The sequence below is a fragment of the Columba livia genome, chromosome 5 (genome assembly GCF_036013475.1).
Source record: "Columba livia isolate bColLiv1 breed racing homer chromosome 5, bColLiv1.pat.W.v2, whole genome shotgun sequence".
Taxonomy (NCBI): Eukaryota; Metazoa; Chordata; class Aves; order Columbiformes; family Columbidae; genus Columba; species Columba livia.
The window spans coordinates 54,611,173-54,635,852 of NC_088606.1; the positions used below are offsets into that span (position 1 = coordinate 54,611,173).

Sequence of the window (24,680 nt, forward strand, 5' to 3'; positions counted from 1 at the left end):
ATATATAATAATGTAAGAAAGCCATTCCTCAGAACAATTTTGATCTTCTGATGGCCTCTTTTGATCATCTATATTGATCAAACTGGTTTTACAGGTATTGAAATCAGTCAGGTTTCTTAAATCCTGTACGTGCTGGCTGCAAAAGCTGACCCCTTTTCCTTGTGACAGGACGATCCATTTTCTGCCCTGGATATCCACCTAAGTGACCATCTCATGCAAGAAGGGATCCTGAAAATGCTACGGGAAGACAAGCGGACCATTGTGCTAGTGACTCATAAGCTGCAGTACTTGCCCCATGCTGACTGGGTAAGAAAGATCTTCCCTTTTTTTTCAGAGGAGGCAAAAATGTGGTATGAATGTGTCTTGCTACAAACAAGGCTTTTGCTTCACCTTTCCACCAAGTAGTAGTTTAGTGAGAAGAGGCATAATAAAGATCTTTTGAAAATTATCCAGTGAGTTTAGGATTCCTATTTTAGAACACATAAATAGGTTGGAGTTTCATTGAGCTGATAATTAATACTCGCATGAAAGCAGGCTGCATTTAAAATACATTGAATATCCAAAATCATTAGTTATACTGGAAAATTTTGCTCCTTTTTAATCTCAAAACAGTGAAATCTTTGAGTAACATATTTGCCTCTGCTGGGATATTACTAGGAATGTGTCTGTGCTCTCACAAAACAAAGTGTGTTTCTGGATATCGAGGTGCATGGAAATATAAGGAAAAAATTGTATTTCCTTGTGGTTAGTACTAGTACATAATATATCAAAAACATCTTTACCTTTTGTAAGTTGGCAAAATTTTAAGAATGTGTAGTATTCAATTGTTTTGTTAGGTTTCTTTGTTCTGTCTTGTAGTTTACAAGGAAAAATGAAGGTATGCTCTCTATAACAGTTTGCAATTGCAAATGCCAGAGAAGGTTTGGGTTTTGTATTTATTTATTTATTAGTTCATTGGTTCACACTGGCCTTGCACTTAGTTCTCCTACAGTTATCCAGCTACATCATCACAGGTCTTGTTGCCCGTGAGGATTGATGTCTGCAGTTATGCCTCCTAGCAGGACTTCTCTCTCATTTGCAGCTTGCACAGACTATAGCAGCAGTTACTGTCTCAAGAAACAGTCATATTTCAGCTGCTTTCTGTTCTTCCTATCAGCTTGCTATAAAGTTTTGGATAGGCATTAATCTCGTTCAGATCATGTTTTTGGTGGGTAGCATTTATGGTATCTGCTGTGACCTTGTCCCTCAGTTGTACACCTTTATGAATTACTACTGTTCTCAACACAGTTCTGGTTTTCTGATTAGCGTCTCTCAGGATACAGGAATTTTCTGTCTTCTCCTCCCTTTGAGGTCCTTCTTAGCTTCCTCCTTTTCAATTGTTATGTATTTACATTTGTTTAATTATGCACAGCTATGGCCTTGTATCAGTATAATCATTTTAATTTTCTTGATGAATGTCAGACTCATTTGTAGGTGTTCGTGTTTTATGAGATACTGAGAATTATTTTGTTTTTATTATCTTCTAATTGTGTTTCAGTAATGTTTTATGAAATACACTGTACCAAAAAGCCTGTAGGACAGGAAGGATTTATATTAATGAATTTTATTAAGAAATTGTTCAGGTCTTTTTCCTAAGCACAGATCTCATTAAGCCTTAGCAAGTCTTTCCCAGTGGAGTGCAGCAGGAATGTTTATTTTGTTTTATTAAAGAATTTTAAATGAAAATGGAATTTTAAGTGTGTGTGTTGGCCCTCCTCAATCTTTGTATCAAAACCCTCGGAAGAATTCAAGGTCCAGCCCAATTGCAGGACCAATTGGTCCAGCCCAATAAATGGCATAGATTATTTCCCACCCCTCACCCATGGAAATTTCTGAGTTTCCAGGAAGAGAGAAAAATAAATACTGCATTAACTACTTTCTAATGATGTCACGTGAATTTATAATCTACACGCCTCATTTTCCAATTCTCCTTGTCAGATCTAAGTGAAGGCACTTACACTGTGTGTATAATGTATTTATACTGATATAAACCTGCACACCACACCCTGCAGACTTCGTCTTGCATGTATAATCTTTTTCAAATGCATCCACTATTTATGCTTTTAAAAGCTTTAGGGATTCAAATTCCCTAGCTTTTCCTTATCAGGTCCATGATATCAAACAGACGGTGGAGCCAGCATGTTCATATCTAATTGCCTGAATGAGGGCAAAACACGCTGCGCACAGTGTGGTGCTAAAAGCTTTTTCTTTTAGGAGCTAAGAGAACTCTCAAATCTTATCTTGCTAATGACTGGTATTTAGGAAGAGTAATGCACTCTCCTGTCTGCTGACAGGGACCCCATTTTTCTTCTTTCTTACCTAAAAGCAGCCTTCCTTTCTGAATGCATGAAGGAAAGGAAGTTTCTGTTTTTGCAGCATCTTGAGAAAGGATTTGAGAGAGAACTTCACTGTCTTCTAAAAAGACAAATTTGTTTGCAGAAATAATCTTTATTTAAGAAAAGAGAAAATTCTGTCCAGGCACAGCAACACAGCTTTGAAATATATAGAGATACATGGCTATTTATCTCACCACTTGTGTTTCAAACTTTTTAGATAATTGCGATGAAAGATGGAAACATCCAGAGAGAAGGAACACTCAAGGACATTCAGAAATCAGAGACTGAGCTCTTTGAACACTGGAAGACATTAATGAATCGACAAGACCAAGAGCTGGAGAAGGTTTTTGATGGGCAGGGCAATCAATATTTGTAAAAAAATGTGACAGGTGGTTCTTTTTAGGTTGAAAGCATTAGCAAGGATTGACATGCTGTTTGTGATTTCTAACTTAATATGAATGTAGTATTACTATTAGCATTACTATTGATTTATTAAGAGAAGTTTCTTTATCTGGACATCTCATACTTCCTTGATACTGTTGCCTCTGACCCATTCTTGTTAGTGGAGCCCTATCAAAATATTCTTGTTGGAGGAATATTAAATTGGGACATTTTATGGGAAAAGCATTGGTAATGTGCAATACTACTGCTTCTACAAATATGCCTGAATTTACTCATTGCATTGGGTAGAAGTTTTTCAGATGTGCATATATCAAGCTCTCTAAATCATTAACACATTTTGTCTTTAATACTACCACACAGGAAGAATGAGATATTAATCTTAGTTCTTTTTAATTCAGAGATATCTGTCCAAGTTAAGATTCCAGGAGGGTTGGGATTGACAGTCTGAAATTGATGTCAGATATCTAATTTATGTCCTTTGGTTTTACACAGAGGTGGCAAATCAATCACTTACGACTGCCTACTGTAACATTCTTACTTTAATTTTTCTCTGACATTTTGATTGGAAAACAGGTTTTGTCACAGCTAGTGATTTTTGTATTACTTCTCTGGTTGAAAACACACAAACTGTCCCTTTTTAGGAGACTATTATTGAAAGAAAAACTGTTTTGGAAAGAACGAACCTCCGCAGGACTATGTATTCCCGTGAAGCTCTGCTGAAAGATGATGAAGAGGATGAAGGTAAAAGTGCACCCTTTGAGCTCAGTACCACTACATTACTGTTTCACAGTTAAATTATTTTAGAATGAATTAATGTAATTTAAACTGGCAAAAAACTGATTACTTTTCATGTGGGTCATGATTTGTGAGAGTGCTGTTTCTCTTGAGTTTACCTCTAGATTATCATGATTTCAAGCATCCAGAAGTCATAGCTTCCTCAAAAAATTTTGTTACGCTTAAACAGAATTTGATAATGAAAGAGGAATAATATTGAATAATTTATGTTGTGTGACCTTCAAATCTGTCAATATCTAACCATGGTTTTACCTAGGAGAAAACTGCAATTAATTTTTACCAAGCCAGTATTTTTTAAATTTCAAAAACTTGGCTTTAAGACATTGATCGCCTAGTACTAAGGTTTTTTGCATATTTTTGGCATGTGTTACTAATAGCTTTAACAGGTTAATATATGCATGCCTGAGCAGGTAACTTCACTTTAAGGCCACTGTTCATCCTGTAAAAGATGACCTGTTTTGTAGCTGCCACTTACCAGTCCCTGTGAAAGGTGTGTACGAGTAAGTCAGCGTGGTTGTACTTCTTTTGTGCACATTGCAGAAGAAGTAACAGAAAGTGATGATGAAGACAACCTGTCTTCAGTGCTGCATCAGAGAGCAAAGATGCCCTGGAGAGCGTGCGGAAAGTACCTCAGTGCAGCAGGAATCCTGCTCCTGCCGCTGCTGGTTCTGTCCCAGCTGCTGAAGCACACGGTGATGGTGGCCATCGACTACTGCCTGGCACGCTGGACCTCAGATGCCATTGCTGGGAAGACAGAGCTAGAGCTGAGAAACTGCTCCCACTGTGAGGTACGCAACACCCAAGGCACTGTCCTCTTCTGATTTAATCAGCGCTGATCTCCCACTGTCAAGCTCTGCTTCAAGATTTGTATGCAACGTGCTGTGTTTTAAGTAATGGAGCCACTCCAGAGTATTTTGAAGATCCATGTATTTTTGGTACACAGTGCAATGAAACTATCAGTTCAGTTTTGTGTGCTGCTGTTCTCCTTTTGCTACATTTAGTGTTTCCATCCTCCAGCTGATACGCCTAAATCTTGGTCTCCAAAGTAATTTTGATATCATAGTTTTTTTCTTTTCTTTCCTGTACTGTTGCATTCTCACTGCAAGTAGGGCTTTCAGCTTGGGAAACACAGATTTATTGATTTATTTATTTATTTTCAATGACGAGCATGCTTTTGGGTAGATATTTATGTGAATTTCACATGGAAGTGCTCACAGTGTTATCTAGCAGGGTATTCTGTATGTATAAAGTAATAGTGGAGGGATTTTGTTAGAACTGGATTGTTTTCTTCATCAGGATTTAGTGCCTATAAATAATCCACGTTTATGATTAGGAGGTACATGTATGATTTCACTGTAGTCATGCTTTTATCTCTAAAATACGGTTTATTGATTTTGGGTTTTAATATTAAATTAGTATTTCAAAATAAAAACTATTATATTATGTTCCTATTAAAAATACCAATACAACAAAGCCATAATAAATGCGTTGAAGATGGTTTTTTTCTTTCAGAGGAAATTATCAAATATATCTTTCAGGGTTTTTTTTGGGTATTCTGTCATTTTTAATTTCTGATTAATCACTTATTTTCATACATCCGAAGGATAATAAACCGTGGTTTAAGATGGTTGAAAATCATTTGCAATTTAATTTAGGGAGGAAAAACTATTTACTCTGTACATTTTTTCAGTCCTGTGTTTGTGTTTTTACAATAACTTTTCAACATAATTTACAGTGAATAATTTTGTTTCTCTTTGTTTCTTAGGATTTCAACCATTCTCCATATTCAAAAGTTTTCAGCATTCTCTGCTGTCTTGGGATTGTATTATGTCTTGTTACATCAATAGCAGTGGAGTGGACTGGCTTGAAAGTCACCAAGAAGCTACACTCTTCTTTACTAAATAAAATTATTTTGGCTCCAATGAGGTATTCCCCTGATTGTAATACAAATTGTATTGTAGTCATTTTGTGTTTCTTACTTCAAGGCAGTTCTATAAGCGCAGGTTTTATTAAGAAGTGTCTGTGAATCACAATTTTTAAGGCATTATTGACAATCACCAGGTATCAAACTACTGAGCAATTTTTGAACATGGTGCCCAGGCTGCTCAGGTTCTGAGACGCTGGTCAAATGCGTCACCTGCCTGACTGCAATTGTAGAGATTTACTTCCTTGCATGTTTAATTTCTCTTTGTTGTTTTTAATTAGGGAGAAAACAGAATTATTGATCATTATGTTGTACAGTTCGTTCATAGCGTGCATCATAATTGGAATGACTGGAAATACTTACTGTCAGACAGTGATTGGGCAAGTTCGTAAAAGATAAGGAGCTTACACAAGTGTCATCACAGGCAGCAGTAGAATACACTCGGGTGTACAGATACCACTAAAGGCCTTTCATGTCCTGCATAAGTTTTCTTTCTAATGCATGAAAGAAAGTTGTAGCTTGATTCAAACCTGTTGATTCAGCTGTTACTGAACATGAGGAAAAATTTTTAACTTTGTATTTTTCATTAATTGAAAAGCCTCAAATTGCATACCTGAAAGGATTTTTTTGAAATGTAATCATGTGATCTGCATAGTTTAGGCAGTAGAGGGAGCTGAGGACATCCTTGTTGATGGATTCCATTCAAGACTGCCATTTTATTGGAAAGCCATGGTTATGAGGAAAAATGAGACGCTTTACTGTGCTTGTCAGTTTATTTGTTTGTGTCTGTGATATAGTACCTAGCTTAAGGAAGACAAAAAGAAAACCAACCCCTCTGTTCTAGTATCAGTATTGTAATCTTTTCCATTCCTTGTCTTATTTTAGATTTTTTGAAACAACACCACTGGGAAGTATATTGAACAGATTTTCAGCTGACTGCAATACTATCGACCAGGTATTGAATAAATGTATTCAAGCTCCCAAATTATTCTATCTTTCCCAGTCTGAAAGTCTGGATTTTAACTTATTATAGTCTCGTTTACTCATAATCTCTAACTTTGGTTACTATATCAATTTGCATCATGGTTTTCTAGGTTCAGAATTAATTCCTCATCTTAAATGCACATTGAAAACCATTTATTTGATTATGGTGCTCTGTATAGAAAAGGGAAGCGAAATTAGATCAGCAGTGGTATCCCCAAGTTAAAAGGATCTACTTTTTTTTAAAGTGGGTAAACACATTCACTTGACATATATGAGCAAATTAAATGGGAAAAAGGAAAATGTTGTTGCCCAAAATACAAATGACTGAAATTCAGATTATGAGCATTTACCCCTGTCTGCAGTGCCAGTTCATAGGATCAATGCAGACACTGAAATAATCTATTGCATCCTATCTGTAATCCTCTGTGTGAGGACTGTGGCCCACAAAGCAGACATGTGAAGCAGCCCCACAGAAATCCCTTCAGACTTTCCCAAAAGCAGAGCTGTATGCTATAGTGCTTCAAATCCTCAATGTTTTTTTCATTGTGTAAGTGGAAGAAAGGAAAAAGTAATAACACTGTTTTAAACTTGATATGCTATGGAAGAGTCTGTGTGCTTATTCTTCATCTCTACAGCACATTCCGGCTACCCTGGAGTGCCTGAGTCGTTCCACGTTGCTGTGTGTGTCTGCTCTTGCTGTCATCTCATACGTCACACCAATGTTTGTCATTGCCCTGGTTCCCCTCGCAATCATGTGTTACTTCATCCAGAAGTACTTCCGAGTTGCATCACGGTAAGAGCATGAGTGAGTATTGTTCTCACAATTGAAATATTTTCTTCAATGCATGACTGCATTGCAGGACTACAGTGCAGTCTAAATTCGGTCCCGTCAAAGCCATGGCCCTGTCTGGAAGTGAAACAAATTCATTATAGTGAAAATATGTCATTTTACAAGAGCTTTTGCAGCTCTTCAAGCAGAACTTCGGGAGGCATGAGCAGGGTCTTTGTCCACGATCAAAGTTTCTTAAAAACAACTGGATCCTGTCCTCCCTAAGGCCTGTGAGCCGGGTGGGTCCAAGACAGTGTGGTGACAGAACAGGGAAACTGATGTCTGCCTATCCAGGTGGAAGTGGAAATCTGTAAAGCCAGGGAGAGGCTGGGGAATGCAGCATAACCATGGTGGTACTGCGGCCCATTAAAGATCCAGCATGCATGAGCATTCTTTTTTGTTCTGGGTGCCTGTTAGTTTTTAAGCAGTTGGAAAATTTTAGCCGTATTTGTGATTTTTCTCTTTCTACAGCCATACAGCTTCCCCTCCCAGTGGTGCTCAAGAAGCGTTTGCAGCAGTGCTGCATTTATCCCTTCATGTATGCACAGTCGAGAGGGAGTCTGTAACCTATTTACTTCCTGCTGGAAGGAACTGAGACTAAATAGAATTTCACCCCACATGTGCTTCCACTGATTTGATGACTAAACATGAAACTGAGAAGCACAACCTAATGATGAGTGCAGACTCTCATTTATTCTACTGAGTGTATGAGCTATACGGTTAGCTCCATGGGAAGTTGTGCTGTCCTCTGGGGATAGGTAGGGGAGAGAGAAGTTACATTTTGCCTTCTGCTTAACTTGAGCTCTTATTTGCAGTATCCCATTAAATTTACATTCAGCATAGATCCAGAATAGTGTTGAAATGAATAAACATCTGAGTATAAGAAAGAGGTATATAGCAGAAATGAGGGAAAAGACCCATTCAGAACTCAAGCACTGTTTGTATTCAAATGTTAAAAGAAAAATCCTTCTGGGGTCTTCAATCCCTGGTCAGAGACATGCAGCACTGCTTTGCAATCTATCTGAATCTTTAATATGTAATTATTGTGATGATATTCCTTTTTAATCCTTGGGCTTGTTTCAAGCGAATAACAGCACAACAAAACTGTCTTTTTATAAAATTATTTTCATAATCCTCTCCAGGGACCTGCAGCAGCTGGATGACAGCACTCAGCTACCATTGCTTTCTCATTTTTCAGAGACTGTTGAAGGTCTTACCACCATCCGAGCTTTCAGGTATAGTTTTTTAAGAAAAATACATTACCGTACTTTTGAATCTCTATTTCTGATTCTGTTCTGCCACTGTGCAGTTGTAAGTAACTGTTACTTGGATCAGCTGGAAAACCCAGATTTCCCAAAACACTGGTAAGGGGGAACTCCAAAACACTGATCAACTTTAAGTGTTTTGCATGTGAAGGAGTTATTGTAGAAAAACAAGCTAATGTGTGTCAGCTGCCCTGCAGTAACTCTCCATACGCTTGCACGCAGCCTGAAAAAACTTGTGGGCAAATGTGATGTAAGAAGCTAAATTAGCTTGAAATTACTGCAGCGTGCAATGTGGCAGACTATGCACTTGGACAGTCTCCATGGAACAACTAATATGCACTAGCTTGTTATGCCAGAGTGATTTGTGTATGAGTTGATGTCCTGGTAAAATAAACTGTGCAGGCTAGTGACTTCAGAGGCTGCGATAGCTCCCTAAGTTATTTTTCAGGTTGCTAGCTAAAAAGGTGTTTGTTTATACTGATTTTGAAAATACACAAGCTGGAGACAAAGTATTTCATCACCTGTTTTGATTCATTTTCCTGTCCACATAAGCGCACAGGAGAGCATCCCAGGGATACCTGATACATGCCTGGGTTGTGTGTCCGTGTTACAAAAACAGCAGCCACACTGATACTTGTAGAGGTACCAATAAAACTACTGCTGAGCCCACCAGCTGCTTGCCCTGCACTAGTGCTATTCTTGTCTTTTCCCAGTTGACTCAAATGCGGTCACCTGGCTTCCACACCACATCTAGATGTCTACACATTTTGGCAGTTATTATTACTGTTACTGTTCTATCTTTGAAATGCTAGTACTTATTCCTCCAAACCTATAATGTTAATTTTATAATAGAAGCAATGCACAAAGTTAACTTTACTTAAATTATTCTAAATAGGATATAAATAGCTCAATGAAATAACAACCAATTTAAGAGTTTGTTTCTTTTTGACTGAAGGTGGTTTCCCAAAGAGTGGTAGAACAGCACAGTATTTTATATTAATTACTGTTATTGGTTATTTATTTTAAGTGCCAACAGTGTTCTCTGATTTGTAGCTATGTTTACATTCAGTTTTAAAGAAATTCAGTTTCTCTTTTAACAGTTGCTTTTCTCATTTATCTGTATATCTTACTTTGTCAAGAGGCTCTTTAGAATATTATGGCTGTATATTTTCAGATATTGATACAATAAATAAAATTCAATGCCATCTAGCTGATATATTCAGTTATTTAGAGTATTCCGTCTTGATTCTTCCTGCCACTTTGAAATGAATTTTTCTGTCAAAGAATTGTGTCTGGTGCCTCATTTTTCTTAAATCCTGCAGTAACTGATGTGTGTCTGACCCAACAGCCATGTGTGTTCAGTAAGCTCTGTATTCCATCTGCCCGCCAGCCTCCCGCGTCAGCTGGTAACCTAGCTATATTTAGGACTGTGTAGCTTTTCAGCTGCCTAAAATATTAGCAGGAGTGGAGTTTAGACTTGCTAGCTTGAGCATCTCTAAAAATAACACTAATTTGGGAATCCAGTCAAAGTTAGGAGGTGCCAGTTGTTCGTGGAGTACCCTTACCCTTGGTAACTCTCAGTCCTGCACTTACTCAGAATACCTAAGGAAGAGATGTACAAAAAAGCCAAGGAGGAGATCAGAAAGACAGCTACTACTGCAGCTATAAATACACCTTCAGCAGATGCCCTGGCCCGATTTCTAGGTTGCTATTGGGTACTTCAGATAGTGTTGGTGCTAAATAATCAGTAAAATGCAAATGTGAAGGCATCTGCAAAGACTGGTCTGTATTCTGAAAGGCTTGATAATCTAGGAACACTTTCTGAAGAGAAATTCTGATATTTCTGTAGTATTCCACCAACAGTGTTAACTTTGTCTGCATCTCCATCCATGTGCATACGCATGATTGATTCATGACGCATACCTCACATCTTCTAAGGCATATCTGCGTCACGTAATACCTCATGGTATAGAGATATGAAAGTTAAATGTGACTGAATTGATTCCAGAAGCAGTACAGCCAGGTCCATGTGGTAGGGGACTGAGGAACGGCAGGGCTCCCCAGCTCTGACTCTGCGTGACGCTAATGCTCACTTGCAGAACAACCATTCCTGGCTATGCAAACACACCAGCACTCTCAGAGCCAGCCCAGGCTGTTCTTCATTGCACACAGAAGACATGCCTCTTCCATCGTGGCACATGGCTAAGTTGTGAACAGCTAAATTACTTCCACAAAGTGGCACTTACTTCTTTTCCTCAAGAGCATAAATTATTTATGTGAAGTTGTAACTTTGTTATAGTGTACTCAGAAGAAGGATTAATATACTCTGCAGTGAAGAAATTTGAAAGCTTCTCTAAGCCATGTACTTCATACTTAAACAAAACATTGTCATATCTTTCATATCAGCATAAGGTGAGCTATGTTTATAAATAAGTAGTGCTTGTTGCAAATGTAATAGCTAAAGATATAAATAGGGCAAAGCTTTATAGGGGGAGATTAGCAAGTTTGTTAAACTTACTAGTGTAACAAACGGGGCAAAAATGTCAGTCTTTGGGTGCCTAAAGTAGATCTTCAGGCATTTAAGCTTCTATTACCACCCTGGAAAAGGCTTTTGTGACAGACTTCTCATTTATCATTAGACATAATTATTGATACACTTTATTATTAACATCACATTAATTTACACCTATGCAAATAAATATGCCCAGCTAGAAGGGATGACTGGCTGACTTGCATGCTTGCCAAGACCCCGGCACAAATAGCTGTAGCATGGGATGTAGCATGGGTCTTCCATATCTGCTGCCTTCAGGCAGAATTCATTGAGGCAGCTATTCGGATGAGTGGGTGCAGATCCACTACAATAAACTGTAACCAGACCTGTTTGCCATTAATCTTATTTTGTATTCTGTGGCCAATTCATCTGGGGGAGTGGGAAACACAGTTCTTTCCAGTTTGTTACTTTTTGTTGTACCATGTATTTGGACTTTTGTTTTCCTAAGTGCTTTTCATTTGTTTCGTGATAAGGACAAACATACTTATCTAACACTAAAGCTACCATGACTGGAGATACTTAGAGTTTATACATTTAAATGGTTACAATTTCTAGGCACTACAGTAATATAAATTCTAAAGCTTAAGCTTATATGATTACATAAGAAACTGCATTCTGCAGTACTAATACTACTTTTCACAAGTACATGGCATGTATTATTTCTCTCTCATATATTTTTAATTTTTTTAGTTTCAGATTTGTCTCTTACAGTGTAATAAAATACATTTAGAAAAGAGACAGTGTGATCTAGAAGTCCCACATAGAGTTTCATCAATGCAATGATATAATGTTTACTCATGAAGATACTTTACAAATGCAGTTTGCACTTGTCTAACACAAGTCTACAGATGATGTCACTCCGAACTATTGATAGGCTGATTTAGATCCCGTGTCAAGCAGCCCAAGAGCATATACCCCCAGAAATTATATTTAACTTTTCATTTTTTCAGCATACCAAGGCCTGACCCTTTTTGTTTTTCTTTTTAGGTATGAAGCCAAATTTCGACAAAAACTTCTTGAATACACAGATTCAAACAACATCGCTTCCCTTTTCCTTACAGCTGCCAATCGCTGGCTGGAAGTCCGCATGGCAAGTACATTATTTTTGTGTATACCCAATGACTTTATTAGACTTCATTCCAAGCAATTTGATGAGGCATTCAACAGTTAGCCAGCCTCAGCTGGGTTTTGAAGTTATGCCTTTACACTTGATATGTATATCTCTCTATCTGTAATCAACATACACCCAACCTGTCCTGGAAACTGAATGGAGTACAGATTTGCCCCATAGCCTGCAGCTGTTTCTCCAAGGCAAGAATAGTTTTTTATAGGTCACGTTGGCTCCTCTGTGTGTGCAGAGGGCTCAGAGCTGGTGGAGCTGTGCCGCCAGCCAGGATGCCTTTATGGGACTGTGTTAGTCAGGGTCAGCAGGCCTTTGCCTTGTGAGTCCCCAGGAACATTTCAGCCTCCTGGAAGCTCTCTTAATGAGCAGAAGGACTCAGACAGGTTTGTGCCTGTTCTGGGTCATCTGAAGAACACCAAACATATTCAAGTGCCCATTTCCTTAAAGTGCTCAGTAAATTGACATGGCTTGAGAAATTATTTATTAAAAATTAATAGCAAATCAAAGAATTTTGTGTTGTGGATAGTGATATTTGTATCAGGCTCTATTAGATACAGGTGTAGTACTGCTGTTGTGGTAACATGAGCTTCTTTTATATGTGCTTAGTGTATGTTAACTCGTATTTCATGTCACACTTTATACCTCCACTTTGGACTTCATTTTAGCTGGCGCCTTTTGCTACATAAATTCAGACATTCAGAAAGGCTTAAATAAAATGTTATTACCATTTTATATGTTCAGTCTTAGACCATCTGAAGTCCCTATACCACTAAACAATACAAACATAGATGAGTGACCATTTCCCTCCTACTGAGTTAATTTTCTAGTTTGATATGTAATTTTACTCAAAGACTTGTCTGTGGGAAGTCAAATCACTAGTGATTTCAACTAAAGCAGCAAAAGCCCATCATATGTGGACACAGTCCAACTAATAGATACGTGCTGTGCAAGAACATTTTGTGTGAATATGGATGGTAGCCACCCAGCAGAAACTGCACTGCCTCCCCACAGTCAATCATCAGACACAGAGAGGATCTGCTCACAGAGGGCATCATATGAGCATTTCTCTCCTACCCCAGGTAGCATCAGCTCCACAGCTTCAGCCAACTCCATTAAATGCTTAAGATATCTGTGTTGACTTCTCCAGGGGAAGATTAGGAGTGTTGGTACGACTCCTGCATACAACAGCATTTCCAAAAAGCACAGCCACACTAAAGGCAATGAGAATGAGTTCCTAGGCAGGGTCTCTATGGAATTATGTGGTGTTTCCTGCCTGTATTTCAAACTGTGCAATGGTTTTGCTATTTGGTATGCAAAGTTATGAGAACGTTGTAATCATTTGTAGTCTTATAGTGATGGAGCTTATTCATATTCCTTCAGGAGTACATTGGAGCATGTGTGGTACTCATAGCAGCTGTCACTTCTATTACCAGTTGCCTCTATAGTAAACTCTCTTCAGGACTTGTAGGCTTGGGACTAACCTATGCTCTTATGGTAAGAATCTCGGGACCCTGTTTGTCTCTCCCAAACATGTTTTTGTAATTCTTCAGGGCACAAAGATGAACAGGAAGATCGAAGGTGTCTGTCCATCTATAGTGGGTACTGTAACATCACTGAAACTGTGTGTTAACTTCAGTTCACATTCAATGGTTGGCATATTTGAGTGTATGCTTTCTTCAGTTTTTAGATAACGTGTATATTGAGGTGTTAGTTCAAATATGTCAACAAAATATGGCCAAATTGCATCATATTTGTTTTATATTGTCTCCCATTGTGAAGAATATTTTTTCAGTGCATCAGTTGTATTTGCCCTGGTACATTGCTCTTGACTGTCAAACCTTAAGTTACCAAGATGATGTCTTTTCATCTCTTTACCATTCCCCTCTGTCTTTCCTGTTGGTGTAGATGAGATCTCCATAGTACCAAAGTATCTGTGCGCTGCAGTGAGGAAATTTAACCTTTAGTCATTGCTGTCACCCTGTTGACATGTAGTGTACAGTTCATTCACAACTTCAGCTTATTAAGGCTGAAAAAGTGTTATTGTGGAGGAATATAAACTGCATGCTGGTCAAATGATGCAAACTATTAAAAAACTGGAATTTAGTAGTGTATTTGCTTTACATTAGGTGTCTAACTATCTGAATTGGATGGTTCGTAACCTGGCTGACATGGAGATCCAGCTGGGTGCAGTGAAAAGAATCAATGGCCTTCTCAAAACAGAAGCTGAAAATTACGAAGGGCTCCTTTGTAAGTGCAGTTTTGTGCAGCATGCAGGAAGAGCTTGCTGAAATTTTTATGATTTTGCAGTATATTACCATGAAAAATGTAGTAAATCACTTAATGAGCTGATGAATTTATTATGAGAGGGCTTTCTTTTTCCCTGTGCTCTTGGTACAGCTTCCTCACAGATTCCCCAGAACTGGCCAGACAGAGGGGAGATCCAAATCCAGAACCTCAGTGTCCGATATGACAGCAACTTAAAGCCAGTGCTAAAGCATGTCAATGCCCACATCTCTCCAGGACAAAAGGTAAAGAACTGCAGTGGTTCTGAGAAGTTCTTTAGACTAGCGCATCATAGAAATCAGAGTTAATAAACCATACCACAGGATGTTATGATGACTGAATTACAGAATTTTTGCTCTAAAATAATGTTGTGCACTGGAAAGGAGTCTGTGGGTTTCTTAGTTTGGTGTGTTTAGGCACGTTAGAGTTACACACCACTTCTTAGTATCTCCGTGCCCTACTGTCAGCACACAGTGCTGAAAGAAGTGACAGTGACCCCTTACTGTGTTAAACCCACTTTGATCATTCCCATGTGGTGCTCTCAGCTTTATTCCCATCTTGTTCTTCTGCTTCATTGCATCTCTTTTCTCTCTGTTATTTTTCTCCTTCTTAGTCCTTTTTTGCCTGTACCCTTCTTGCTAAACAAGGCCACCTCAGGATCCTAAGTTTTGCCTGCTGCACTGGCCAGGCCTCCTCCTGCTCCCATGTCACTCTCCTGCTTTTCCTGGACTGGCCTTGATTTGTCTGTAAATGCTGAGACTCCTAAAGACAAAGAGTGAACTTAGAGACTCTCTTATGGCCAGTTCAGTCTGACTGAACTGTCGGGAGGACATGAGAATCATGTGGATCAAAACTGCTACTCCATCCACTCATCTTAAGTGTCAAATACAGACATAATCTGTTTCTGCTCACCTAATGTTCATCTGCTTTCTGTGTCACAGATTGGGATCTGCGGCCGAACAGGCAGTGGAAAATCTTCCTTCTCTCTTGCATTTTTCAGAATGGTTGACACTTTCGAGGGTAAGATTACACCTTTTCATATTAGTCAAGCTTGGCTCCTCAAGGTGCTTCGATAGCCCTTTCCTTAACAGCCACAGCTTTGAAGTATGATTTTTTAATCTGCAGGACACACTCTCTGGCCTTGTTTAAGTACAGTGTCATCTCTCACCTAACTGCTATGCCATTGATAAGCTGGCTTAATAAAAATTCTACTTGACAGAAGCAAAAGTCCACGTCTAAGTGACAGAAGACAGCCTTTTGTGCTGTTAAATAACAGTAGGAGCAAAGCATTAAAGGGGAAAGTGTTCAAGTGCAATGAAGGATCAACGCACAAGACACAGACAGGACCCATGGGGCACAGAAAAGTCAGCAACTGGGGACTGCAGTCTGGTCTGCTGCCCTGGAATTTCCTGCCATACTTCCTACTACGTGTGCCATCTCCATGTACCTCATGGAGTGTCTTCCTGTGCATCTCAAAAAGCTTTAGCCTCAGTTTCTCAGCCACATCGCCCACAGGACCCCATGCAGACCCAGACAGTTGTACTTGGAGATAAAATTTCAACAGTAGTTTGGCTTTCTGAAACGCTTGTTCCCCCTGCTAACTAGTTCCATGGTTGATGTAAGCTCCTACCTTGTTTGACAGATGTTTATACTGGTTAGCAGATAGGTAGTGTGTCTGATAATTCACAAAATATGACAAGTGTACTTCATTTTCTTCCCAGCTGAGGCTTAGTCTCAAAACAGTTGTGCTTGTGGCTTAACTAAAACATGTTTCAGTAGTGAATAAGGGGATATGAATTCAAGGCCTGTTCCTGCTGTACTGTATTGCAAGCTGAAAGGGAGCCATGTCTTTGCCAGCAGCTATGTGGCATGATAAACAGTGTAGCAGACTATCTATTTTCTTTTGAATAGGAAGGATTATCATTGATGGTATAGATATCGCTAAGCTCCCCTTACAGACGTTGAGATCCAGGCTGTCAATCATTCTCCAAGATCCCATTTTATTCAGCGGAACAATCCGGTAAGCATTAAGCACCAGCAATAAAAACCATATAATGACTTATTTGCTGTTATATATTATACCATATGATGACTTTTACAGAATTGCTGATAGCAAACTGTTCAATTCCGGTCTCCTCAGTTGGTGTAGGGAGGTCACTGCCTTCTGTCCTTGCTTTGTACCCACCCCTGCCAGACTGCACCTTCCCAGTGCCTGATCCTGGTCAGCATGCTGCCCGCAGAAGGCATCTCATGCCTGTGACACAGACAAAGTCACTATTTGTTCCTCCAGGATCAAGTAATTAGTTTAGCTCACTGATCAACCCATAATCAGCCAGCACTTCTTGAAACTTTGTCCTACATCTGTTTTAGTCTCCCTGTCTTTAAAAATGAGATGGAAAAAATGCAGGCTAATAAATTAATGTAAAAAAATAGGAAGCAACAGGCAATGTGAGAAGTACTGGGGGAAGTCTGGGGTATTGTATTCTGGAGCCTCTATCTATGTTGATCATCTAGTCTTTGAGATGTTCTTTCACCTGTGAGAATATCTGGGAGAATCCTCTTTCTCTGAGAGGATGATGCAATAGAAACAGTGGCGAAAAGCTCCACAGTTTCCAACAAGTGTCCATCCCTATGTCTGTGACATTTACCTTAGAAAGGAACAGTATAATCCTCAGTGCGGAGTTACATCACCTACAGTTACAGTTTCTAAATAAAAGTCATTAGATTTCACCGAAAATGACAGAGGCTTCTGTGGTTTCCTGACTCCAGCTTAATGAAAATCCCAAGATTATCTCCTGAACTTGCCTGAATAGAGCATGATTAATTCATGTCAGAAGATGAGGTGACTGTATACCTTTGTTTTATAAATTAACCTATTAAAAAAAATAATTTAGGCCATCATCAGTAATTCACAGCACATATAGTAGGAGTAAAAATAAAAAGTGTTATGCACCATTGAATATTTTATTTCTAATTATCATTCTGTATATTAATATGATATGATATTCACATTTGTTGCTATCATTTCTGGGTTCCAGCAAGCTAAAATAACATTTATCTGTTTAGAAATCCAAGATTTGTTCAGTTGTAGTGAAGACTTGTATTTCATAATTCAGTACAAAGCTTGGTTGTTCTGTTTAGCATTTCTATAGCAATAAAGAACAAAGAGACATTGGATTTAAAAGGAGAGATGGTGGAATTTGGTCCTTTGTTAAAAATGGATGTTAGTTTAAACTGATTGTATTCACAGATGTTTTTCTTCAGAGCTTTTTCTAGTAAAACATGGGAATTTCTTTATTTTATTCAGAACAAAATAAATTCTAAAACCACAAAGATATTTGCAGAACAGAAAGCTTTTCCCATTCTGCTCAACTGAAAGAGATAAACTTTGTTCTTAATCACATTGGTATACATGTTGACCAAGACTGCAAAATTCGATGGATTTATACCAATGATAGATCAGAATCAGACCTAGATCCTTAGTATATGATTATAATTATTTGCAAGTTTGTTTCTAAGCATGCTAAAAGAAGAAATACATTGCAGAAGTTTATATTGACTGATATTCTTGAATAACACCTAACTGTAGGTTTAACTTGGACCCTGAGAAGAAGTGCACTGACAGCATGCTGTGGGAAGCATTGGAAATAGCACAGCTCAAGCATGTGGTGAAAGCACTCCCTGGGGGCCTAGGTAATAAGACTTCCTTCTTGAGAAGATTGCTTCCAGTGTTCCCAGTATTCCTGTTTCACATTTACTATCTACTAAAAATGTAGTTGCTGAAGAAAAAGCTTTTTAGGTTTATGAAAGGTGACAAAAAGTGCTTGCCTGCAGACAAAGGCTCTATATCCATCTAACTCCCTTATCAACTGCACTTGTGGGGCAGAATCCTGTTTCTATTCAAATCAAGGGTCATTTTTTCTTTTGCAGTCTGTCTTAATTATGAAGTATTGAGGTTTATGAGTCTTGTGAATTCAAACAAGGTGTCAACAAATCAGGTGTCATACTGAATATGTTATTTGGTATTTTCCAATGGTCATATCCATGGAGGAAGATTTCAGAAACTTAAAGGTGTGAATTATTTAATCATTTAAAAAACAAAAAAACACCCGCAAAAAAATAAACCTTTAAAATGTTAGGTTATACAGCCTTAGGGTAAAGAAATTATGGATGGCACTTTGACCAGGGTATGCAGTGTCCAAGACTACATGTGTTCCCGAGAAAGTCACTCTTAAGCATCCTCAGCTACTTTGATGTCTAATAGCTATAAAGAATATAATGAGGCAGAAGTACTGGCTGTTTTGAACAGTGGAAATAAACAGGCAAAATTGGGTCATCAGCAGCTGCAGACCTAGGAAAAGTTACTTTGAAAATCTTTATGCTGAAGGTGAGAGATTTTCCAAGCATATGCTCTACTCCGATCTGACCCTCTCAAATACACACTTGTGCATACCCCATAAATACTGGGTTTGCTCTATCATTTCCAGATGCTATAGTCACAGAAGGGGGTGAAAACTTCAGCCAGGGCCAAAGACAGCTGTTCTGCCTAGCAAGGGCTTTTGTGCGGAAGACAAGCATCTTCATCATGGATGAAGCCACAGCATCTATTGACATGGCAACAGTGAGTTTGGAGTGTTTCTAATTTCTTGTTTTCCTGGGGGGTGGTGGGAGACAACTGCTAATATGTGAAGAAAAAGGTGGAAAGCAATTTTATGTACTCTGTAATATGTTTACCCTGTTTTTAATGCACATGTGTTTACAAGTCCAGATAGTTGTGAGTCATTGCTAACTAATCTAAAGAGCTTTTAAATCATTTTACTAGGGGTTTAATAGTTATTTCAGTATTGCTTGCATTAGGAAAATGAAGCATGTTATTTTCATTGGCAGTTTGATTTTCTAAAGTAAGCAAAGCTTGGAGGGTCAACTGGGATGGTCAATGAAGGGGAAATTGGCAAGCAGAGAAATTTCTCCAGCATGGTGGTCAGGACAAGTCAGAAAGTTACAAGGCTTGAAAGTAGCATCAAGGAAATAGACAAGAGACATAGCAAAGACTATTGCATTAATTGCCAGAAATTGCTAGACAGAGGTTAAACCACACAATAATAGTACACTGCCTGGATTTTAGCCAAATAGAACAGTACATTCTTAGGATTTTTTCCTCTGTTATGAGGAAAAATGAGGAATTATTATTTCAGTCTTGTTCATAATTATTTCAGTCTTTGTGATTATTCTTGAGTAAAGAATGTAATTGGAGGAGTTTATTATAACGGCTACAATTTTTAGTTCTGTAAAATGTTAATGTATTGGATGTCAGTAAGGTTGGGAATTAGACTGTGTTGCAGCCCACTTAAAACACATTTTGAATCTTGACTCATTGAGGATATAGTCCCTCCCTTGAGATATATATCTAAAGAACAGGTAATAGCAAATGAAAGTATCTGTGCTAGTGACATTTCTAGGCAGAGTTTGGTACACAACATGTTTCCTAAATAGTGAAGGATGAGTACTCGTTGAGTGAGAACTATGTATGTTAAGACCATCTTAAATATAATCTCTGCTGTTAAATATGCCAGGTACAGCACACTCCCTTGCTTATCCCTGCCACCCCTCGGTATTAGCTGTCTCCAGTGTGCTGGGACATTCCTGGGCTTCCAGCAGGGTGAAGAACACACCACAGAGGCACCAGCATGCGGGCAGCCTGGCAGGACCCTGAACTGACCTTGGATTTCCTCCTTGTAAATCTGCGGTCAGGATGGCGGGGGATCGGGGCCAGGGCACAGCTCTGGCATGTGCTGAAGCCCAGAGGCAGTAAGGGTGGCAGGAGCAAGCAGGGCTGCCTGACTGGAAACCAGGCTCCAGCTTGGTTCTGACATGTAGTTATTCATTTCTGCAATGAAGGATCAATAAAAGCAAGGACTAATCTGTGGTTTCTTAAGCCTTCTTAGTGTCTGTGTGTCTATCTTGTAACCTCTACTGTCTGAAAAGCAAAAAATGTTTTTCTTTACATAGGAGAACATACTCCAGAAGGTAGTCATGACCGCGTTTGCTGACCGTACTGTAGTTACAATAGCAGTAAGTACAGTCTCTGCTGCTGTTCTAATGCAAACATGAATCAGAAATGCCACATTAGTAAATTCTTGTCAATCTTAGTAAATGTGTTAATTTGGTAATTAATTATTTTTAAGTGGCTTTTAAGTGTAAGCTTTTTCTTTTTAAGCTACTTTCTTATTTAAATACAAAACAACAGCTTCTTAAATGTGTTGCATAATGCTATGTCTGATTGTCTGTAAAAGCATGTAATATAAGTATGTGGTCTATTTTCTGTTACCCACTTTAGGCTAATTTAAAATATAACATGACTTTGACTGCTTTAAAATCTAAGAATAAGTTTCATGAAGCTAAAATGATCATTTAACTAAGGGCAAGTAAAATTGTAATAGTTCTGCCACTGGATAAAGCAATTCTATTTCAGAATGTAAACAAATAATTAGAATCTTACTAACTCTTAAAAATAAACATTTCACCCCTGTTGACAGTGAATTTAAGTTTGCATATTCTTCAAGTGATTATAGAAAGATCTCACGTATCTATTAAAAAAATTGTTTATGAAAGAGATTTGACCTGAATCAAAGCAGTTGGCTCAACAGATATGTCAGAAGCAATACATATCTTTCGGTCCTCTATGTTCTAAAAATACTCATGTATCAGGGAGGTGAAACAAAGTCATTAGGCTTCTTAAAATTTAAAAATTAAATACAAGTGAAGAAGTCTATGCTCAGGAATCTTACAGCATCTGTTTATTTTCACCTAGCAAATGTGTAATAGAAAACCTGATTTATTTTATGGTATCCATTCAGTGTGTCATTATTAAAAAAAGCTAAGGAACCATAAGAATGAAATGTCCCGATTTCTCTGTGTGGAAATTCTGAATTGGGCTGCATTTTGTATTTATGTGTCTTCTTTTGCTTTGTTTGGGGATAGGCAGAGAGAGCCTAGTCTTTCACTCTCTTAGTGAGCTTCAAACTGTACAGTTCAAACACAGCATTTTGGAATAAACTCACTTTGACTGTTTTTACTTTGAAAGGTAAATGTGGTTTACAGCAGGTGGGTTTGCATTCAAAATGCTCTGTAGTAGATATAGAAGGTTGGGGTAGGTTTTGTTTCGTTGGGTTTTTTGTTTTTTGGTGGTGGTGGTTTGGTGTGATGTGAGTTCTGTGGTTTTGTTTTGGGGTTTGTTGTTTGTTTTGTCTTGTGGTTTGTTTGTTTTCCAACAAAGCCGTACATTTCTAATTTGTGCTTAGGAAGAATGAGAATAGGAAGAGTATGGTATTGGGTATATATTATCACCTGTGTTACTTTACCAGGATAACAGCACTGATTGTGTTACACTGAAAGAGATCAGACAACAAGGGCAACAAGTAGGACTGGAATGTGATATTTCAGTCCCCTCCCCCTGCCTGTGGACTGGATAAATGTCACAGGAGAGATGGGATTTGTAGATGTCATCAGTGATTATTTTATGGAACATCTGTCTAGAAAGCCACAGAAGGAAATACAAGAGTTGTTTTCATACTGAGAGTGCTCAAGACCTGATTAGGAACCTTATAGGTGAAGAGTGACTTTGTAACAGGGACCACAGTAGTCTTAAAAATCCCTCCAAGAGTAATGCAAACCCCAAAAATGCAATACAGTTACACTCAACTTCAAAAAGTGGAATTCTGTAAAAATGAGGAGGCTTGCTAAAAAAAATTAAAAGGGGGGGAGGAACGGAGCGTGATGAGGAGGAATCACCTGAAAGAGGAAGCAAATAAACATTAATCTGACAGGGATCATGGAAATTATCGAAAGATTTTATGCAAAAATCCCAGAGCCAATGCATGCTATTTAGTAGGAAAGGAAAGAGTAAGGATAGAAAGAAGCTGGTATGGCTAAACAAACAAAAAAGAAGACTATTGGAAACCAGAAGGCGTTCTTGTAAAAGCTGAACTCATAGCCAAATAAAGAAAACAGAAATGATCATAAGTTCTGGCATGTTCCATGGGAAAATGCAATAAGGCAGGCCAAAAAAAAAAAGAAAAACAAAGTATGAGAGAAGCTTCTGGAAGCCATCAAAACTAATAAGGAATCCACGAATCCCTAAAACATACCAGGACCAAGAAGTCTATCAATATGTAGGGCCATTTGATGATCAGTACATGAAAGGAATCCTCAGGAAAGATGATGCCATTGCAAAAAGCTAAATTAATTATTTTCATTATTCACTGTGGAAAATACTGGGACAGTTTTTTCCAAATAAAATAAGCAAGCGTTAGGGCTTAATAGGAAAAGGGTGGAGAACAAAAAATAAAACATATCACTGTATAGGTCCATAGTGGACACATACCTCAGATATTGTATGTAATTCCAGTCTCCGCATCCCTGTAATGACACATTACAACTGAAATATGTTGAGAAACACAAGATTGACCAGAGGTGTGGAACTGCTCCTTAACCCTTAAGGAGCACCTGAGTAGGCTAGGCCTCTTCTGCCTGGAAAAGGACAACATAAGGACATGTGAGAGAGGTTTGTGAAATCCTGAGGCAAGGGACGAGACATCAGAAGCAGCTCTGAGCAGTGAGGCCCAGAGCATACGATAGAGGATGTTTGTTCTTGTAGCGGGAAGCAGGCGTGGAAGAATCTTTTCCAAAGGATGTGGATGCAAAACTTCTATGAAAGTTCAAGAGAAGACATGGACAAGGTCTTAGAAGAGAGATCTACTCAGCAAGCTCAGGAAACGCCCTGATCTAGACAGGACTGAGAGAGTACTCGCATACAGTACCACACTTACAGTCCATGTTCCCACTCTACTCTTGCCAACTGGTGGTGGCCACGACAGTGGGGTATGGACATTGTAGTCTGAACTCATATGACTCTTCATATTCAAGTACCTATGTGCAATTTAGGTACTTGCATATCCATGTGGCTCTTGGTCTGTGTATTTATCTGCAGTATTTGCATAGTAAATTAGGATGAAAACTAGGATAAGTAGCCTTAATCAAACTTGAACTTGTCAGGAAAATTAATTTCTGGAAGTCTGTCTTATCCTGGAATGTATTTGATAGATGCACTGAACTGGCATTTTGTTTATTTGTTTTTCAGCACCGTGTGCACACAATCCTCAATGCAGATTTGGTTATTGTAATGAAGCGAGGGGTTATTTTGGAATATGACAAGCCTGAGGTTCTGCTAGAACAAGAAGACAGTGTCTTTGCTTCTTTTGTACAAGCAGATAAGTAGTAAAGAAAAAATGAAGCATTTTAAAGTACAATTGTATTATTTTCTAAAAATGTAAAATACCTGTAAATAAATATTATTTCATAATAAACAGAGGATTTTCTTTTTTAAATAAAATGAGCCATTTTTCTCCATTTGAAGCATTAATGAATTATCCATGTACTTTCCTTTTTTTGTATACTACTACTCTTTATTTGCTACCAAAGAATCATGAAATATAGTTGGGGGAAAAAAACAACAACAAAACAACCCACAACAACAAGCTACAGGGGTGAAATATGACAGGATATACATCAAACAAAAATAAAAATAGCCAGCATGGAGTTTTTATGTAACTCTTAAACATCTCCTGTCATTTTATTAACATGTTATTTTTATGTGTCATAGTACTGTAGATAATGCTCATGACTGACTAAATGCTAAAGTGAAAATTATATACCAAAGGTATTTCTCAAAAGCTTGTATCTCTTTTAATCATATGACTCTGTAAAGCTTTAATATCTAAATATAAAATCTATAAAACTTTTTAAATTTTGTGGTTTATTGATAGTGCCCGTGTGTCTTGTTCTCTACTTTAATACCTTTTAGAAATATATCACAAGCTGATTCCTTTAGTCTTTCTTAGGCTGCCTCACCTCTACCCATTGAATCATGTTATACTGATTCCAGGTGGGATTGAGCCAGAGTCCCTCCCAAGCTCTGAAGAAGCTAAAAGGAGGCAGGCTGTGATCAACTATCAGTGTTTAATGCACACTGTTTCCAGACCAGTACAGACGTACCAATTCATCTGGAAATTATCCCTCCTAATCTGGTAAATAAACAGCATTAAACCTTTCACTGTAGCTCAGAGCCATGAGAGCTTAACTCATCATCTC

The 24,680-nt window shown here is 38.2% G+C and overlaps 1 protein-coding gene across 5 annotated transcripts in view; it reads left to right on the forward strand.

The window, feature by feature from the left end:
* ABCC8 (ATP binding cassette subfamily C member 8) overlaps window positions 1-24,336 on the forward strand; it is a 79,619-nt gene extending 55,283 nt beyond the window's left edge. For 3 of the 5 annotated variants that reach the window (XM_065066101.1, XM_065066099.1, XM_065066100.1), the window contains 18 exons: window positions 169-306; window positions 2,593-2,718; window positions 3,419-3,518; window positions 4,113-4,360; window positions 5,338-5,498; window positions 6,382-6,451; window positions 7,116-7,273; window positions 8,452-8,544; window positions 12,113-12,215; window positions 13,629-13,742; window positions 14,375-14,495; window positions 14,646-14,776; window positions 15,473-15,551; window positions 16,443-16,551; window positions 18,121-18,224; window positions 19,019-19,152; window positions 20,541-20,603; window positions 23,671-24,336. In XM_065066101.1, coding sequence (XP_064922173.1) covers window positions 169-306; window positions 2,593-2,718; window positions 3,419-3,518; window positions 4,113-4,360; window positions 5,338-5,498; window positions 6,382-6,451; window positions 7,116-7,273; window positions 8,452-8,544; window positions 12,113-12,215; window positions 13,629-13,742; window positions 14,375-14,495; window positions 14,646-14,776; window positions 15,473-15,551; window positions 16,443-16,551; window positions 18,121-18,224; window positions 19,019-19,152; window positions 20,541-20,603; window positions 23,671-23,808 — 2,190 coding nt within the window. In that variant the 3' untranslated portion in view covers window positions 23,809-24,336. Of the gene's footprint in view, window positions 1-168; window positions 307-2,592; window positions 2,719-3,418; window positions 3,519-4,112; window positions 4,361-5,337; window positions 5,499-6,381; window positions 6,452-7,115; window positions 7,274-8,451; window positions 8,545-12,112; window positions 12,216-13,628; window positions 13,743-13,798; window positions 13,848-14,374; window positions 14,496-14,645; window positions 14,777-15,472; window positions 15,552-16,442; window positions 16,552-18,120; window positions 18,225-19,018; window positions 19,153-20,540; window positions 20,604-23,670 lie in introns of those variants that run through there. The other 2 variants (XR_010473267.1, XR_010473268.1) reach the window with 2 other exon arrangements.
* The last annotated feature ends 344 nt before the right edge of the window (window positions 24,337-24,680 follow it).